Genomic DNA, 19,122 nt, shown 5'->3' on the forward strand with positions numbered 1-19,122 from the left:
GGTTCACAAGTGAATTGTATAAATAGAGATTCTAGTGTACACGAATAGATGTATATATTAGGTAAGTATTTTTGTACAGCATCTAGTCGTTTGTTAGACCTAACTATATAAGAAGATGAAATAGATTGTATTTTGCTGGTTTTTAAGACACCCTATGTATCATTAAATTGAGAATTAATTTGGTTCATAAATACATGCTATATATACAGATTCTAGTGTAAATGAATATATATAGATCTAATTATATAAGTACATTTACTATTACATTTACTACTAATAGATCTATTATATATGTGCATTTTTCCAATCCTTAGTGGTTCGTTAGACCTAACTACCTAAAAGGATGAAATTAATTGTAATTTACTAGTTTCTAAGACATTTTGTATGTATTATGCACATATCATCAGATTCTATCCCAGAAATAATTATAAACCTAGTAATGTAACTCATTGTCAGATCCAATCGTATCATTTTACCTAATCACCTAATCACCTAATAAATAAAAAAGAAACTGTAAAATAATACAGTAAATACCAGATAAATGCAACAAAATCGAGACCCAAACATTGCATTTATCGAGTCGAGGTTTCTATTCTGTGTTTACATTTGGCTCGAGTCAGTGGTGGGGATATTTATTGTTGTGGAATTGTCAAATAAGATAGAAAAGCGCCAGCGCCATCTGGAAATAGTAGGTAAGAGTAGAGTTTAACCAACGAGGAGTGACCACGTGATTGAGTTGGAGTTAGCATGTTCAAGGAAAATACTGCGTCCAATAAACCCTTTTCTACCAGACCACTGACTCAATTATTATTACCCAGTCAACTTTTAAGTTCCTAAGTTATCTTGCATTTATGCAGTCAATCCTGCCTTGCACTTATCCAGTCTTTACTGTAGCCTACAACTACCCCCTCCTCTAAAAGAAATTCTAACAAACTCCTACTAAGGTAATTCAGATCCAATACTATCATTCGAAAAGCCCCAGCAAATGACCTAATTCTTTATAAAATACATAAAGAAACTGAAATAGTGTGCTCAAACTATCACCAACAAAATTCATACACTCCCTCCAACATTATTCAACCCTACCGAAGGATGAAAGAATGTCAAAGCCATTACCGTTATTCCATAGAAACCAAAGGGTTATGCTTTAACGTGGTTCGAGGGAATCATTCGAATTATGATAAATAGTTGTCATCATAGATACGTTTCAACGTGATCAGAGGGATGCATTACAAGCGCCCTTACGAGCCGATACCCATCCCCGATTAGCTGAGGCGAAAGGGTTTCATCAGTTCCGGCGGAGGGTTCGGTTACGCTCTCGTCTGCTCGAAGGGTAACGATAATATTACGTATCATTTGCATAATGCCATCCACCGTTCGTGCGGATCGCTTTGATACCCCCAATAGCAATATTTTGCGTTCCGTTCATTCGTGGGTTTCGTTGCGAGAGTATCTGTCCAATGGACGTCCATTCGCTGTTCAGTCGAGGACGCCATTGCCCACGCGGTTGGGACTTTTCGGTGCTTTAGACCAACGATAATTTAATAAGCGACGAAGCAGCACTTTATACTTGTACTAGCGGAGGACACATTAATTTCGTTTACGGCAATTACCCAGCGAACGATTTTACAGACGTTCGATTACAAATGGTCGAGGGGGAATATTGCTTTGTATGACGAACGGCGAATTCTTCTGGTGGATATCGATTTTTTAAAAAAAAGATATAACGATGTAACTGTATAATGATGATGATGACGATGATAATGATATGATAATGGTAGACTTATAATTGTGATGGTAAAATTACGACGATATTCTGGTGTTCCTAATGATGATGGCGATGATGACGATATAATAATTGTAGACTTATAATTGTGGTGGTACAACGATATTGTGATGTTGTTTATGACGATGGTGATATGAGGTCACGATGTAGATGATGAAAATGATGATTATATAATGTTGATAGTGATGTTCCAGAGACAATGATCATAATATAATAATAGTGACGAAGGTAGATTGATAACTGTGATGGTGTAATTACAAAGAATATTGTGGTGTTCTTAATGATGATGATGATATCAGGGTGGTCACGATGTAGATGATGAAAATGATGATTGTATAATGTTGATAGTAACGATGTAGTGATGATGATGGTTATTACATTATAAAGACGATAATGTGATATCATATAACGTGGTATAACAATATAATATCATCACTATCATACTTCTATCACCATCATCATCATTATTATCCTCAATATTTCGAGAATAATTGTGATATCGCATTGCGTATACGTTACAAGAATCAATGAATTCTCATCTCCAAAGTATAGCTCCGTTTCATACAGCACTCGCATTCCGTAATTCCAAGAAATCGAACCACGCGCCACCGTTCGCATTTCCAAACGTACACGTCGACGTAAACGTGACGGCACAAATATGCGCAAGTCGCTTCCGTGATTGCTTAATAAGCCACTTGTTGCAATAATCGAACGGAAATAAAGCTGGCCCCCGAAACGGGAGGATTTAATAACGAGCCCGATGGTAACCGGGTTTAATTTTGGCATTCTCAGATGGAGTTGAAACGAGGTATGTTCTAAATCCACAATATCCGCCTCTCACTCCCCCTTCCGTAGCTATCCCCCGAACACGGCATAATAACATCAGCTGCTACAACTTCAATAGAACGCCGCAACGTCCTTGCGGTGCGCTCCAAACCACCCCCCACTCCTAACGACGAACTTGAGTTTGGCAAATTGGGTTCTCGTCTAACAATCAACCACATTTCGCAAACGTGTAACACGTTCGCCTGTATATACAATTCTGGAACAGCTTCCTGCGAGATATCGGGATATCGGGATTGGGAGAGGAGCCGCTGAATAACGTTCTTATTTCTTCATCCGCCTCTACAATTGTTAACCACCGAGTACCCGATTTTGGGAGTAGAAGTGGTAGGATGTGGTTTTTTATTATGCGTGCTTTGATAGGTTCACACTTTCAGTAGGTGTGTTTTGTACGTTTGCAAGTATATTATTTGTTGATAGTTTAGGGTAGTCTGAAGTGGATGCTCAAAGTATTAGAACTGAGATATTTTTAAAAGATTAGTCAAAGAAAGTCATTTTGAAGAGATTAAGGAGGTATAATTCATTTGTGATGAATATCTCATATACTTCTAATAACAAAATATCTAATTCTATGTACTAAACCAATATTTTTAAACTGCTTATAGATACAGTGTAACAAAAGTATAACTATATCGTAGTATCATATATAACATAAATTATGTATTTAATTTTTTAGTAGAAACATGTATTCCTCCAATATAATCTTTTTAAATATTAGTAATAGACACATTTTCAATATTATTAATAGTAACTTTCCCTTGACCATGCAATTTTTGTTCTTCAACGTATTAATAGTCATTCCCGACGTCATTATTATGCATATCTAATTTGTGTAGTAATTAATCTTCGTCAATCTCGACTTTATTCATATAAAATTTGCTTGGCATATGAATATTAATAATAGGAAATTATGAATGGCTCGTATCGGTATAATTTATATAATAATATCACACTTTAGCATCTCGGTCCTCTTGAATAAAAATATTTTTTAAGAGAAGTGAGACTATGACTACGAAATAGCAAAATGTGATACGGACAGACTTTAGACGTTTATGCAAATTCAAATTTTCACAGATGCAGATACAAAATTCAAACTTTAATCAAAGTATATCTTATCATGTATATTATTATTGATATTTTACGTAATTTTGCACTCGTGCACATTTTCACAGATTTCCTCCAATTTTCACCTGTCATAAATGCATAAACATCCGCAGTCCAGTTATGGAACACTCTTGTATATATTTATACAGGGTGTTCAGGCTATTATGCGTTTTTCTCGTAAATGGTACACATGACAAAAGAATGAAAGAGGAAAAATTTATATTGTTTTTTGTGTGCAATGTAACCAGGTATATAGATCTTTCGTATTTGTACTATTTTCTGAGAAATGAAGTTGACCTTCAGTTTTTTTCAAATAGAATGGTATATTTTTTGTACAAAAATATGGTAGAGTATCGAGTTTTCAATAAAAAAGTATTGTTCTTTATTAGCCCTAGACCTAATAGGTAACGAGTAATTTCACTTTGAAAATTTTCTTAACGTAATATCAAGATGGAGATTCAACCTTATCACAGATTTCCGCGGGACAGCGATGTGTACAGGCATGGAGCTCCTGATGAAGTGCTAGGTGACAGGGATGATGTTTTTCTTTACGAAGAATTCGTAGTACACTTGTTTCAAGTAGTAAAGTGACATTACTCGTTACCTATTAGGTTTAGGGCTAGTAAAGGTCAATACTTTTTATTTAGAATTCGATACTCCGCCATATTTTTGTACAAAAAATATACCATTCCATTTAAAAAATTGAACGTCACCTTCATTTCTCAGAAAATTGTACAAATACGAAAGATCTATATACCTGGTTACATTGCACACAAAAAACAGTAGAAATTTTTCCTCTTTTATTTTTTTGTCGTATGTACCACTTATGAGAAAAACGCTGGCTAGTAATAGTCTGAACACCCTGCATATGTATAAAGCTATATTCTAGAAGAATATATTCACCAGAGCTCGTTCACTTGAAATATGATTTATTTTAATCCCAAGTGTTAATGGAGTTATCGAAACGGCTAGTTTAATCCCCAAGAATAGACGGAAACAGCAAAATCGTACATTACATGGATTTCATTTCTGCATTCGTGTGGTTCGCCATTATCACCTCAAATGGGAACTATCACGAAACTGTATTAGAAATGTTAGTCACGTACCGCTCTTATCCAGAAACTAGACTGAAGTAATCCACGCTATTCTATGATAGTGTTTGCAAACAGTCAGTTTGGGTACACACGAGGGATAAACCGTTCAAAGTAAACAGTTAAATGTGAAATGCAGCTGTAAAAAGAATCGAGTAGTTTAACGATTTCCCAGCGTTGCCCCTCTAACAGTTCCATTAAGGGGGGACACCACATTAGCTAACCAAATATTAATGTGTTTTTCTTAATTTACTTACAAATTTTATTCATTTTCAAAGTTTACTTTTAAACTAGATTGATTGTGTTTTATTAAGTTCTACTGATCTATACTAAAGCCTCTACGTCACGGAATATTGAAGATAATTAGTTAACCATTTTTTTAGAATTAGTTAGAATGTGGATTATTATTTATACAAAACTACAACGGTTTGTATTGAACTGCTTTTGTTTAAATAATGTTCAAAGTTCACCTCTAAACCAGAATGTTTGCTTTTACTATATTCTATTGTTCTATACTAAAGTTTTTATGTCATACAATATTAAAGATACTTAGTTAACAATTTTTGAACAATTAGTTAGAATGTCGATAAATATTTATACAAAACCACGATGGTTTATATTGAACTGTTTTTGTTTAAATAATTTTCACAGTTCATCCCTAAATCAGAATGTTTGATTTTACTAAGTTTCACTGATCTATACTACAATTTTTATTTCATAGAATATTAAAGATACTTAGTTAACAATTTTTGTATAATTAGTTAGAATGTCGATAAACATTTATACAAAACCACCATGATTTATATTCAACTTCTTTTGTTTAAATAATTTTCAAGTTTTTGTTCAATTTTTGTTGAACTTCGGAAATATTATAAGCATATTTTAAAGTATACTTGGACATTTTTTATTATTCATTTCACAAAGAATTCTTCGAAATAGCACATTTTCTTCGAAACTGATCTCTGTGTTAAAATTTCTTACAATTACGGTTTTTATAACATACAAAATTTCAAGTCAGTTCTTAAATTGCATTCCGATTAAAATTGAAAAAATCCACGTGAAAATCTGTACGCCCATCAATGGTCTCTGTTAAAATTATAAAATTTCGATATCATTTTTCGTCAAATTGGGGTGATCAATATAATTCGAAATAGACTCATACGATTCATATATAAATTTTCTTCATAAGAAAAAGTTACGAAAAACACATAAAACTTGGCCTCCTAATGTGCTTTCTCCCCTTAAAAGACCAAATGTAACACGCATCGTTTCGCCAAACATAAAATCATCCCTTTTCCCAGCTTTTAGAGTCATCCGCTGTGAATCGAACCACACAGAAATACCACACAGAAGTAGAAACATTCCAATACGGCGTCCAAAGAAACACAAGACGAAGACGAACGATTGATGTCGCGTGCCAAACTCGAGCACGACGGAGTTAACTAATTATTAGTAAATGAGCTGTCGCTTAAAAATGCAATTTTCCAGCTAGGCTGCCGTTGGAAAGTTCGCCTCTATGGAATTTCCCAGACACCTCGTCTCTTGATCCCGGCCATGGATAGCTTGCATGAAAGCTCCTCGAAGACTGAGGGACGTCGTGGGGATGAGAAAAATTTGTTCAGCTAATTCGGGTAACGTTTATTCTTCCAAAGCTAACAGCACGACCGTGGGAGAAGGGGTTCGGGGCTGGAATAACGTGTTAATTAGAGAGACCGGATAATTGAGTTTGGAGTTCTTCAGCCCGCCACGATTCCCTGCGTGATATTACCAGTACAATCACGTTGTTGCTCGATTAAAGCGACCCCTGATCAACGAGAGATAAATCGAATGCCTGGTATTTTCGTTGGGTTTTAATCTCATTAAGCGAACCTGCCGCGGGAAGCGTTTTTATTCGCGGAGATTTCGCGACGTGAAACGCGATACTGTTAGGCGGAACGTATTATACAGGGTGGTTCGTTAATACGCGGGCGGTTTTTCAAGGGTGTCGGAATATAGGAGATACTATCGATGTATTCTTGCGGTGCCGGCTACTGACCGGCTACGTCGATGTTTATTGTTTCCTTTGTTCGGCGAGGCTGACGTGTAACGCGACAAGGTCTATTTACATGTATCCGTAACGTGTCAGTTCCGTTTCCGTACCGTATCAGTAACGTCACCCCGGGTCCACACTGCGCAAACGCTGGTTCGCGTACATCGTTCGTGAACATGGTACCTAACCCTGTTATTCACCGGTTTTCGCCGTAGTGTGGGCGAGAAATAGCAGAGTTCGCTAACAAATGACTCTCCTAATAGGTATAAAATCGTGAAAGTAGCACTGCTGGGTTAGGCGAAAACTGTGTTCGCGAACGAAATTCAGCGATCCACGAGGTGGTGGATCCGACGAACACGTTCGGGAATAACATTGCCTTTTTCCTCGTTCTTGTCCCTTTTCAAACCCTTGGAGCTTGGGTTTTGTTTTGAGAACTTACTATTCTTTCCAACTGTGGGTACATACTCCAAAGGGATAATATGCGTGACCGAAGTTAACATTATTTTCTTATTACTCATCCATGTTTGTATATTTTTTGTTGTATCTTGATGAAAGTATATGCAATATATTGGCGAGATTTTCCTGATAAAATTGGCACCAAACACGATGCAATTCAGACAACTTTAAGATTCGTTTACAATATGCAATATTTTTATAATATTAATACTTGATTTTGTGAGCCAGTAACCGATTAGAAAGTCTCTTCGAAAATAGGAAACAGATTGTAAAATTCTTGCCAGGAGATAATTAGGGCCTATGGAAAAACTAGGTAAGTTTTGTAGCTACGTGAACCTGATACCCGACTTTTCAAAAATACATTTTTTTTATGGAAAATAATAGCATTTCGTTTGTACTTGATTGTACCATCAATAGTTTCGTTTTTACCTTCATCAATGGGTAGTATGAACAAGTGTTAATATTATAAAAAAAAAACTACCTATTACTTATCATAAGCGAAATTCAAAATTGTCTGAATTGCGTCGTGTTTGATATCATTTTTATCAGAAAAATCTCGCCAATATATTGCATATATTTTCATCAAGATACAACAAAAAAAGTATAAAAACTTGGATGAATATTAAGGAACTAATATTAACTACGGTCACGTATATTATCCCTTTGGAGTATCTGCCGGCGGGTGGTCGTAAATGGTCGTTTGCTTTCGAGCATTTCTAACCATGGAGGGGATGCGGATCGCCCGAATCCACAAAATAACATCAGTTTCACAGGAGTACGAACATCGTAGATGTTCGCCGGCATGTTAGCGACAGTAAGAACACCCTTGCGAACGTTTTTAGGCTATGTTCTTGTTCATGTTCGCTGCAGTGTGGACTCGGGGTCCCGGTGTCGGACGTGTGTGAACACGCCCATTCAAAAACAACAGAAGAATACTTAAATTATTTAAAATCACTGACACTGATAGAACATTACGGAACTGACACGTTACGGATATGTGTAAATAGACCTTTAGTGTGTAGTGAACGTCGATCGATGAATGAAGTGTCTACTTCGAAGGTGACCTCGGTATTATTTAGTTTCCCGTTCCTAATACAACAAAGCTTCCAGTATGCACCTAGATCAACACGCCTAAAATTCTTGGTTTAGCCTTTGACAATAAACACACCTGGATCCCATTTTTAAAAAACCTTAAAACCGAATGCCTCAGAAGACTAAATATATTAAAAGTCATCGCATCTAAAAATTGGAGAGCTGAATTTTAAGTTTTAATTAAATCATATAAAGCCTTAGTTCTATCCAAGCTCGACTATGGATCAATTGTATATAGCTCTGCGAAACCAAGTACTTTATAAATACTATCGCCCATACATAACGCGGGAGCCAGAATAGCAACTGGGGCTTACTGCACTAGTCCGATCACTGCGATCTTAAGCGAAGCTAACATTCCACAGTTAGAAATCAGAAGAAAACAACTGAGCTTATCATATGCAGCATCTAAAATGTCAACGCCTTCAAATCCTGTCTATAAACAAATAACAACCGATAACTTTAGCAATGTTTTTGCAAAGAAACCTAATCTACCGAAACCTTCGAATTTTCGCCTAAGAGAATATCTAATGGACCTAAATATCAACACACCACTCGTCGCACCAGGGAAACACTACAAATCTCCACCGTGGACAATAGAAACCCCCCTTATAATCGACAAATTTTTAAAAGTAGGCAGAGATATTAATCCTAACATTGTTAAAACACTATATATCGAAATAACAAATGAATACCAAAATCACAAACAAATTTTTACCGACGGTTCATAATCCCCCCAACGGACCGGATGTGCAGTATGCCCCCCTGACATAGATCTAAAATTCAAACTTCCAGATGCATTTACAGTTTTTAGCAGTTAGGCATTCGCAGTTTAACAAGGCTTAAAGTATATAGAGAAAGAAACACACAACAAATTTATTATATTTTCAGACTCCAAAAGTGTAATATTGGCTTTACAAAACTGTGAAGCAGGGACGCAACAATCCGGAACATCATCGAACTAAATGCTACACTTAGTCATAATAGAATAGAAATACTGTATTCTTGGATACCCTCTCATGTTAACATCGAAGGCAACGAGAAGGCCGATATAGCAGCAAAAGCTGCTACTTCCAGCACAGCCGAAATAACCAACTATCCTGTCTCCTACAAGGATCTTCAAAAATTTTTCACTAAAGCGATCACAGACGGGTGAAATGAGGAATGGAAAAATTCAAAACCGTCAAAGCTTCATAAAATAAGAGACAATATAAGTGTAATAAACCCAGTTTGGTGACTAAACAGGAAAGATCAAGTAAAACTAACACGAGTAAGAATAGGTCACACCATCTGGTCGCACTCGTACCTCATAACCAAAACCGAACCAAATAACTGCGATACTTGCAGGATTCAAAACTCCATTGAACATATACTGGTTACCTGCCCAAAGTACAACACGAAGAGGACACAATTTGAGTTACCCAATTCACTGAACGTACTACAAGAAGAGGACTCCTGCAAACAGACATTAAGCTTCCTAAAAGATATTGGACTGTAACACTTAATATAGACTTATTCTACTAACTCGTTACTGTGGTCACTAATAACCTTAGAAGGTGCATGTAACCTAAAGCACAAAACAAAAAAAAAACAGATTCCAGTATCTCGGAATTCTACGCAGCTAAAAAAGGCTGGAAGCAAAGGATCCCTTGAAAATTGCTTACTCCTTTCTTGTTGATTTTCGTAAGCGATTGTTATGAACATCTTTGTGAGCACGGTTTAAGCAGCGATCGCTGTACCTAAGTTCAGAGTTTTGCAGATTTGAGACTTTGAATAACAAACAAATCTCCAAGTTTTCATTGCGAATAATCAATAATGTTTCCTCGAATAAAGTTATTATTCGTTATTCACAAATAAAATTAGCAACAATGATTCACCTAACCTCAGAGTTGTACAGGCATGACTTTGAATAAGAAACAAATCTCGAAGATTTCATTGCGAATAATTTCTCCTCAAATAAAGTTATTATTCGTTACTCATAAATAAAATTAGGAAAAATGATTCACCTAACCTCAGAGTTGTGCAGATTTGACCTCGATTAACAAACAAATCTCCATGATTCCATTGCGAATAACGAATAACGTTTTCTCGAATAAAGTTATTATTCGATATTCACAAATAAAATTAGGAAAAATGATTCACCTAACCTCAGAGTTGTGCAGATATTACTTTGAATAACAAACTCGTGTTTTTCAAGTTTGGTCTAAAATTGTCATCACGAGTCAGACTCGTGATTTTCAAGTTTGGCCTAAAATTTTCATCCCGACTCAGACTCGTGAAAATAGTGCAAGGGGTTAAATAGGAATTGTTTCGTTCGAAAATTTTGTTCGTCCAAAAACCATGAACTTTTTTCGGACCACCAAGCTTTCCTCCCTTAACCTTTTCAATTTCCACATAAATTACATAAATCACATTCTGCCATTGTTTCTCAACTCCTCGTAAATCCACACGATAACGTAAAGTCTACTATTTATCCACGTATACACGTGTTTACACATCCTTGTTCGCTAACTCACTCCCCCGTTCCAGCTGTATACCCAGTGCACGAATCGCAAGGCATTAGTTTTCAAAGATTCAACGATTACAATGTTACGCAGGGCAATTAGCGGATATTGTTTTTCACACATGCGTAAAACGTGACAAATGGTTTAACAATCCATCCATTCAGGTTTCTACGTGGGATTGTGGAATTTTAAACTTTCCGCTGGTGACCGAGATTAAACGGGCAGCATTGTTTTCCGAACGTTTGAAATTTTGAAATTTATGGCAAGCAATTTGCGCTATTGTTTCATTTAAAGTAAAGTTAATATCCGTGTCTATAAAAGTGACAGATGCGTGAAATATATGTTGCACGTTGATGCACACGCGTTGGTGCCCGTTGGTACACCGAACGAAATTGAAATTATCACAGACCTCTTTCATAAATTATTACTGTTGAAACTTTCGTTATTCATGGATCAAGGTTATTAATATTTATCGATATTATTCCCTCGAAAGTTCGACAATTCGAGCTCACACGAACTATTCCATTGCGATATTTTCGAATGTGAAAATTAAACATTAACGTTTTCATGTATTTTATTTTAATATTTATTGTTTTTGTGTATTAATACCAAACCTGCTGACGTTTATGTCTATTTCTACCGCGATCAATTAAATGACTTAATGAAACTGTTTCCAGTTGAATGCAAAAATATTTCGAGTGGTGTTACATTGAATAATAAATTTAACAATTGTGTGCAATTTATATATTGCATATAAAAATTCTATAAAAAAATTTGAAAACGGTTATTTGATTAACTTTGGTAAATTTGGTGTTAATTATGTATGAATGGAAATGGTTTGAAATACTTTTTTTTTTAATGTAATTGCATGTACTAGAAGAAGTGAGAATATTAATAAATTGGAAAAAGAGAGAATTTTTTTGAAGATGATAAATAAAATTAACTCTTGCAAAACTTTTCGTGCGTATGCTAGTTCCCTTTATGAGTAACACTAAACCTATCACAACCAATCAAATGATCGTTTTTAAACATTTGTATACAGTTCTTATACACAATACGTAAATTATGTACAATTGCATCATAAATTATTCAATTTAATATCACGTGAAATACTATTGCATTCAATTGAAAAAATATCCTTAAGATTAGTCATTTCTTTAATTACTTAATTAGGTGCAAATAAAACATTGGCAGATATAATGTTAAATTTAAAAATAACATTTTCGAATCCCACTTCTACAATTAGGATTTGTAGTCCATTTTTTCATTTTATTTAAAAATATTTGAACAAAGATATCCCTGATAAATTCTGTTTGAAAAATCCTGACGCACTCCTTGTCATTATTCGTCCAATGCATCGCAAGCATCTACAAAACAACCAACTAGGCAATGTCGATAGATGGCGAACGACTCATTCCATAAAAAATGTCGTTCCTCCAGCGTCTTAAGACAGCAAGACGTTTTGTTGGCGCGTGACATTTTCTCTCGTTATTTCCTGGGTCGCAATCTCTCGTAAACAGCGGTAAGCATTTTCTATCTCCCAGTTATCGACGCGTTAAAAGGAATCCCCAACCCCAACGATCGATCATCAAACTGCCCTTCATCGCGTCGTTTCACGCGAACAAACTGCGCCATCGTCGGAATTATAAATTCTCGTGAATATCGATAACGAAATTTCAGTATGTCGGAATTCTACGCAACCAAAGAAGGTTCGAAGCAAAGGATCGCTTGAGAATTGCTTTCTCCTTTCTCGTTGATTTTGGTAAGCGATTGTTATGAACATCTTTGTGTGCACGGTTTAAGCAGCGATCGGTGTACCTAATTTCAGAGTTTTGCAGATTTTAGACTTCGAATAAGAAACAAATCTCCAAGATTTCATTGCGAATAACGAATAATGTTTTCTCGAATAAAGTTATTATTCGTTATTCACAAACAAAGTTAGGAAAAACAATTTACCTAATTTCAGAGTTGTGCAGATATGATTGAATAAGAATCAAATTTTCAAGATTTCATTGCGAATAACGAATAATTATTCCTCGAATAAACTTCTTATTCGATATTCACAAATAAAATTAGCACAAAAGATTCGCCTAATTTCAGACTTCTGTAAATTTCACTTCGAATAAAAAACAAATTTCGAAGATTTCATTGCGAATAACGAATAATTTTTCCTCAAATAAAGTTATTATTCGTTACTCATAAATAAAATTAGGAAAAATGATTCACCTAACCTCAGAGTTGTGCAGGTATGTCTTTGAATAACAAACAAATCTCCATGATTTCATTTGGAATAACGAATAATTCCTCTCTGCAATTAGGGCTTTATTCGTCATTCACGAATGAATCCGGGGGATTCGCCATTCCCTGGAGCGCTCTAACTATGGTGTTCAATGTGCGTTGCAAAATTTCAAAGGTGGCGAATATGTAATGAGTTAAAGGAAGATACATTAATTGATTTTTTTAATTTCAATTTTTCTCAATAATATTAGTTGTTTATGAAATAATAATTATGTCGTATGTCGAGGAGATTTCATTAAAGATATTACTTTTATTCACCTACGTTACAGAATTTTTGTTCGCTTTTTTAAAATTATTAATATTGTTAGTTCGCTCATTAGTACAAACGATTAATACTATTCTATGTACTTATGTACATTTTGTTTACATCAATGATTGTTTTTTGAAATACTAAATTGACACCATTTCTGAGATACTGATCTGTATTTGTAGAAACATATGTAATTATTTCGCAACATTACATGCAGTTTGGTGAGTTAGGTTAATTTTGATTTGTTGTTATCGTAAATGCCATCTGCCATTAGATGTTATCAGTTACGCCACGCGTAGAATAACGATAGTTAGTACCCACGGTTATTTAGCAGCGTATATTTTGGTAATAGACACGGTTGTAAATATTATTTTCGGAACAAATTATTTATTATAAATTGAGTTCTTCAAGAAACGTTCCGTTTCTTTACAAAGTTCATTTATTTTGTACAGTTTGTACTCGTAATTCTAACGCACCACGTATCATATTCCTTTATAGGACAAGTGATAATGAAATAGAAATTTCATATGGCTACGCTAATGTCAAGAGAGTAAAATAGCTGCGACCTTTCGTCTATTAAAAATCAGATTAAAGTTCACACAACACAGTAAAAGCACATTCAGGTAGCCCATTATCTGTGAAACAGTAACCCCACCGACCCTATTATTCCAGGACATGTCTTTATTAATACCCTAACTATTCTTCGCTCTCGTGCATCTGTTTCAAATGAGTTGGCCTGGAACCATTTTAGCTGATTTATATAATTTCAGAGCTGAGCAAATTTAATTCCACGTAACCAATGAAGAATCCTCAAGACTTATTCCAGAAGAAAAAATAATTTTTCCTCGAAAGAAGTTATTATTCGTTAGTTGCGAATAAATTTAGCAAAAATTATTCACTTAATTTCAGACTTCTGCAGATTTCACTTCAAATGTTAAACAAATATGATTTCATTGCGAATAACGAATAATTTTCCCTCGAATAAAGTTGTTATTCGTTACTCATAAATAAAATGAGCAAAAATGATTCACCTAATTCCAGACTTCTGCAAATTTAACTTTGAATAACAAATAAATCTCCATGATTTCATTGCGAATAACGAATAACTTTTCTCTGCAACAAGGCCTTTATTCGTCATTTACGAATGAATCCAAGGGATTCGACATTCCCTGGAGTGTTCCAACAACGGTGTTGTATGCGTCCTCCAATACAATGCTCGAGAATTGATACATATCAGTGCTAACGAGTATATCATCGATCCCATCGGCGCGGCGGTCGGAATAATCAATTCTTCCATACGTCGTTAGCGGTTGCGTTTCGTTGGAATTACTGGCAGGTTGCCTTCGCATCGAGCTGTCCAGCGATTGAAACTCCTTTATTCATGAATCCATTCATCGTATGGAAATCAACTAGAACGCGATAGCAATTAAAGGCCCTCGAGAACGCCTGGTTGGAACCGCTCTCTGTTTCCATAATCGCGAAAACGCTCGAGTACAGCTTCTTATCTAACCGTGTTCCCGCGATGCTGCGAGTTCTTCCGATAAGACTCGCGTGTCGCGGTTGTTCGATCAAAAAATTGCACGAATCGCCCCGAGTAAAACGCTCCGGCGTAATCGCTGGTAAACGTCAGTTTATCACAGGAGTTACGATTAACCACGGGATTAGACCAATTCGGGATGCGTTGGAGCCGGGTAATCGAACGAATTACGTGGAACTTTGCACGAAATAGGTGTTAAGTACAGCCACGAGTATTGGGTTCGTGATACGAATGAGACTGTTTCGTGGATATTAATGCTAACGTTTCCATTAAGCTTTGAATGTTTACTTCGTGTCCAGGGTGTGCGTTGAAGAACATAACGCGTGTGTAGCTGTATGAATTTAAATTATTTATACAGGTTGAGTTTGATTTGCTACAATTTTAAGCATTTATACTCCAAGGCCATCTGTAATGCTCAGACACTTGAAGGTTATGTTTTAATAAGCGATGGGTGTCTAAATTCAATTAGTTATAAGATCAATATTCTTAAGCAATACAGTAAAGTCTCCTTAAATGCACAAGCTCAGGACTGAACTTGTGTGTTTATCGTAGAGTTTCGAACGCGGACAGCGAATAAAGAAGGGGACGGAGCGAAAACACTAGGGTATGTCGGTGAGTGTTGTCGTTGCATTAATATTGTCTCACCAATATATCCGATCCCAGATCATGTTACACTACTCGGCGATCGAACTCCCGGACCCCTTAAGGGGTATACATCCCAGTGGTGAGGATGGTTTATGTGCATTTATCGTAAAGAAATGTGTGCATATAAGGAGACTTTACTGTAGGGTTAAAAAATTCTTTAATTTTCCATTATTTGTCTCAAACAACATCATATACATAATCAAACAAAGGACAATGTTTCCATTAAAGTATTATTATTTGTATATGATTATGTTTGGGTAATGAAAATGTAAAATTCTAAAAAACAATTGTGTAATTTAACAAACTGGGGGATGGTGGGGTTGGTTTTTGTGGATTTATCGTAGAGAAATGTGTGCATTTAAGGAGACTTTACTGTCTCTTATAATATTAAGGATACTTAAAATTTAAGAATCTCGATTAAAAACAGTTTAAATATTTTTTTGGTATTTTTTTCTGTAAAGGCCATCTAAAAAGGGAAATTTTGAAAAAAAGACAATTGAATTTCGACCATTATTAAGAAAGTTATGAGCATAAAACCATTCAAAGAGCGGCTTTTTTTCAAAATTCAATATTTTTTGAACCAGTGATCAAAAAAATCTCAAAATTTACCAAGAAGCTTCTTTTGAAAGGTACTAAAAAATACCAAATAATTAAAAAAATAAGAAAACAAAATTGTTTAAACCGTCCAATTTGGAGTGCAATGCCCCACATACAATTTTCATTTTTCAACATTTCATATACCTGCGAAAGTACATTTTTGCATAAACATCCGCGGTCTATTCATACTCAAATAAACAGAAACGTCGCACGTAAAACTCTCATGGCGCCTCGTCTAATATCGAACCTGATCCAAAATATTCAATTTGGAAACCCGTCGAGGCATCTCTCGCAATCGCGCCCAGCCTTCAACATCCAAAAACAACGGGATCACAGGATCCAACGTGCCAACGCAAGTGCCAAGAGACTCGACACCGAAGAAACGTTTCCGAACCCTTTCCACGGTCCCAATATCCCCGAAACAAATGCAAACTCACCGGTCTGTCGCAAGAGGAACGTGATCAACGGCAGCACGACGCGAAACCATCTTCCAGGATGGTCCTTCATGCTATCGCTCTCTTCCGCTTCCACTTCCTCGCTACCTATCCTCTTCCACCGACCAAAGAAAAACCGACGAACAAGAGTCTCAAGCACACTTCCTCGGATCTCCTTATCAGTTACTCGCAGTGGTCGGAGTATACCGCGGGAACTGGATCCAAATACACCCACGTCACTGTCATGCTCTTCCGTCGTAGTTTATCCCCGCGCGGCATGCAAACCACGATCGAGAACCATAACTAATCGCGACCTACACTCTTCGAGCATCGAGATTACTGTGGCACTGGGGTATTTCACTCGTCGAAACCGGTTTGATCCCAGCCAGAAACGTGGTAATCACTGTTGTCTTTGAGCGTTAACGCGGATCGAAGCGTCACGACCTCCCCGGTTCTACCGGAGGAGGTGGGACAAGGAGGGAGGGAGAGATAGAGATAAAGAGAGCACCAGGAGAGGCTTCGTCGCGACGTTAGTCGATAAGGATTCTACGATTCTATCCAGGAGCTTTTCCCTGGATGACTGAAGAGGCGAGGATCCAATGCGACCGGCGGAATTGTATTATTCATCAGACACGCGGCTCGCTTCGAGCCAGGATTTACAATCGTGCATTATCGATTGCTCGAATCCATTTGTACGGGTTTTACCGACGGTGCTCGTAATTTCGATTCCCTGGAGTTTTAATATCGCACGGGGGAATCGACAGCCCCTACGGGGACGAGCCGGAAGGGGAATTAAGCTTTCTCGTGCAGCAAGGAAGCCGCGTGCTCTACATCCGTCGATTAGAATCCGCTTTGGTCATAATTTGTGGTTAGTTGCACTTTGTCCCGATCGTGAATGGCTTCGGTTAGGTTCGCATCCAAACTGTGATACGCGAATCGATCTTTCTTTCGTCAAACAGGAATTTTTAATTGGTCTTTTTACTTCTGATTGGTGTGCTTTTATTAGATGATTGGTAAGTGGATGTCGCTGTGTTCGATTTTTTTTCTTTTGTTTTTATTTTGTCTCTTCCACTGTTACGTATAACGCTGGCGTCTTTTTAATTCTGATTAGTGTGTTTCTATTAGATGATTAATAAGTGAATATCACTGTGTCCAATTCTTTTTCTTTTGCTTTTATTTTCTCTCTTCCACTGTTACGTGTAACGCTGGCGCGGGACTGCAAATTAAAACGTACAAATGGACCCTCCGTGGCTGTCCATTTAAATCAAGCTCTGCGGGAAATCGTGCAGTTGTTCGCGTGCATCATGTTGCTCGATCGCGGGCTATTAAGCAGGCGTCATAGAGCACATTAATCGACCGTTAATTCCCACGTCCGAGCAGTCGTGTTTTGTTGGGTTGTACAGTTCCTGAAAGGCTGGCCCGCTGCTGTGTGATCCCTCACTGTCCTGGAACAGAAGGAGAATTATTTGGCTAGAGAGAGGTCCAAGTTCAAGCTCTCGTAGTGTTAAGAAATGAAATTTTTACGCGTTTTAATCGTTTTCCTATGCTTCGTTATGTATCGTTTTGATGACACTTGACGTGTGGGAGTTTTCAAGGTCAACAAATTTCAACTGAACCCTCTATGGGCCGAATTTTGTTTCTGTAGACAACTTGCGAGGCATTTACTTTGATATTTTACGTTGACGATGCTGCCAAACGTTGTCGATATTGATATTGATTATCAGAGATATTATCCAGGGTGCCCTAGTATAAGTGTAAAAACCGAAATTGGTGGAAAGGATAGCTGAGACGATTCTGAATAACAATTTCCTTTGCAAAAATGTCGTGCGGTGTTTCGTTTTTGAATTATTAACGAAAAACCACCGACCAATCACAGCGCACGAGTAGCGCGCGCTCAGCCGCAAGAGGCTGGCCTGATGGCTGGCCTGACGGCTGGCCCAATGGCTGACGCGAGGGTCCTGGCTTGAGCCAGCCTTTTGCGGCTGAATACGCGCTGTGATTGGTCGGTGCTTTTTCGTTAATAATTCAAAAACGAAGCACCGCACAACATTTTTGCAAAGGAAATTGTTGTTCAGAATCGTCTCAGCTAACCCCGTTTCCAGTTCTTACACATAATTATACAGGGTGTCTCAGAATTAACGACCTACACGTCATCTTGTGAACAAACTGAAATTATTTGGTTAAATGTTGGTATATTAGCGTTTGACCTTAAGAGATATAATATTTATACACATTAATCGTTTTTGTATGTTTCGTTAAGTATCGTTATGAAGGAATTTGATATGTAAGAGTTTTCGAGCTCAACGATTACAATAGAGAATTTAAAAATTAAAAATGATGGAAGGAGGGGTTGTTATGCTATACCTTCACAAATATTTCACGTGTTAAAAAAGTAATTCTTCAACGATGTTAAAAATTTAACGAAATGAAAGAGTTCGAAATAAAAGACTTTCTAAAGT

The 19,122-nt window shown here is 36.7% G+C and overlaps 1 protein-coding gene across 3 annotated transcripts in view; it reads right to left on the bottom strand.

The window, feature by feature from the left end:
- LOC128878190 (uncharacterized) overlaps nucleotides 1–19,122 on the bottom strand; it is a 428,083-nt gene that overhangs the window by 261,970 nt on the left and 146,991 nt on the right. For all 3 annotated transcript variants that reach the window (XR_008457354.1, XM_054126195.1, XM_054126196.1), the window contains one exon: nucleotides 16,667–18,108. Coding sequence is in view for 2 of the 3 variants with exons in the window: in XM_054126195.1 (XP_053982170.1) it covers nucleotides 16,667–16,736 (70 nt within the window). In the remaining variant the exon portion in view is untranslated. The remainder of the gene's footprint in view (nucleotides 1–16,666; nucleotides 18,109–19,122) is intronic.

This window comes from Hylaeus volcanicus, chromosome 6 (genome assembly GCF_026283585.1).
Source record: "Hylaeus volcanicus isolate JK05 chromosome 6, UHH_iyHylVolc1.0_haploid, whole genome shotgun sequence".
Classification (NCBI taxonomy): Eukaryota; Metazoa; Arthropoda; class Insecta; order Hymenoptera; family Colletidae; genus Hylaeus; species Hylaeus volcanicus.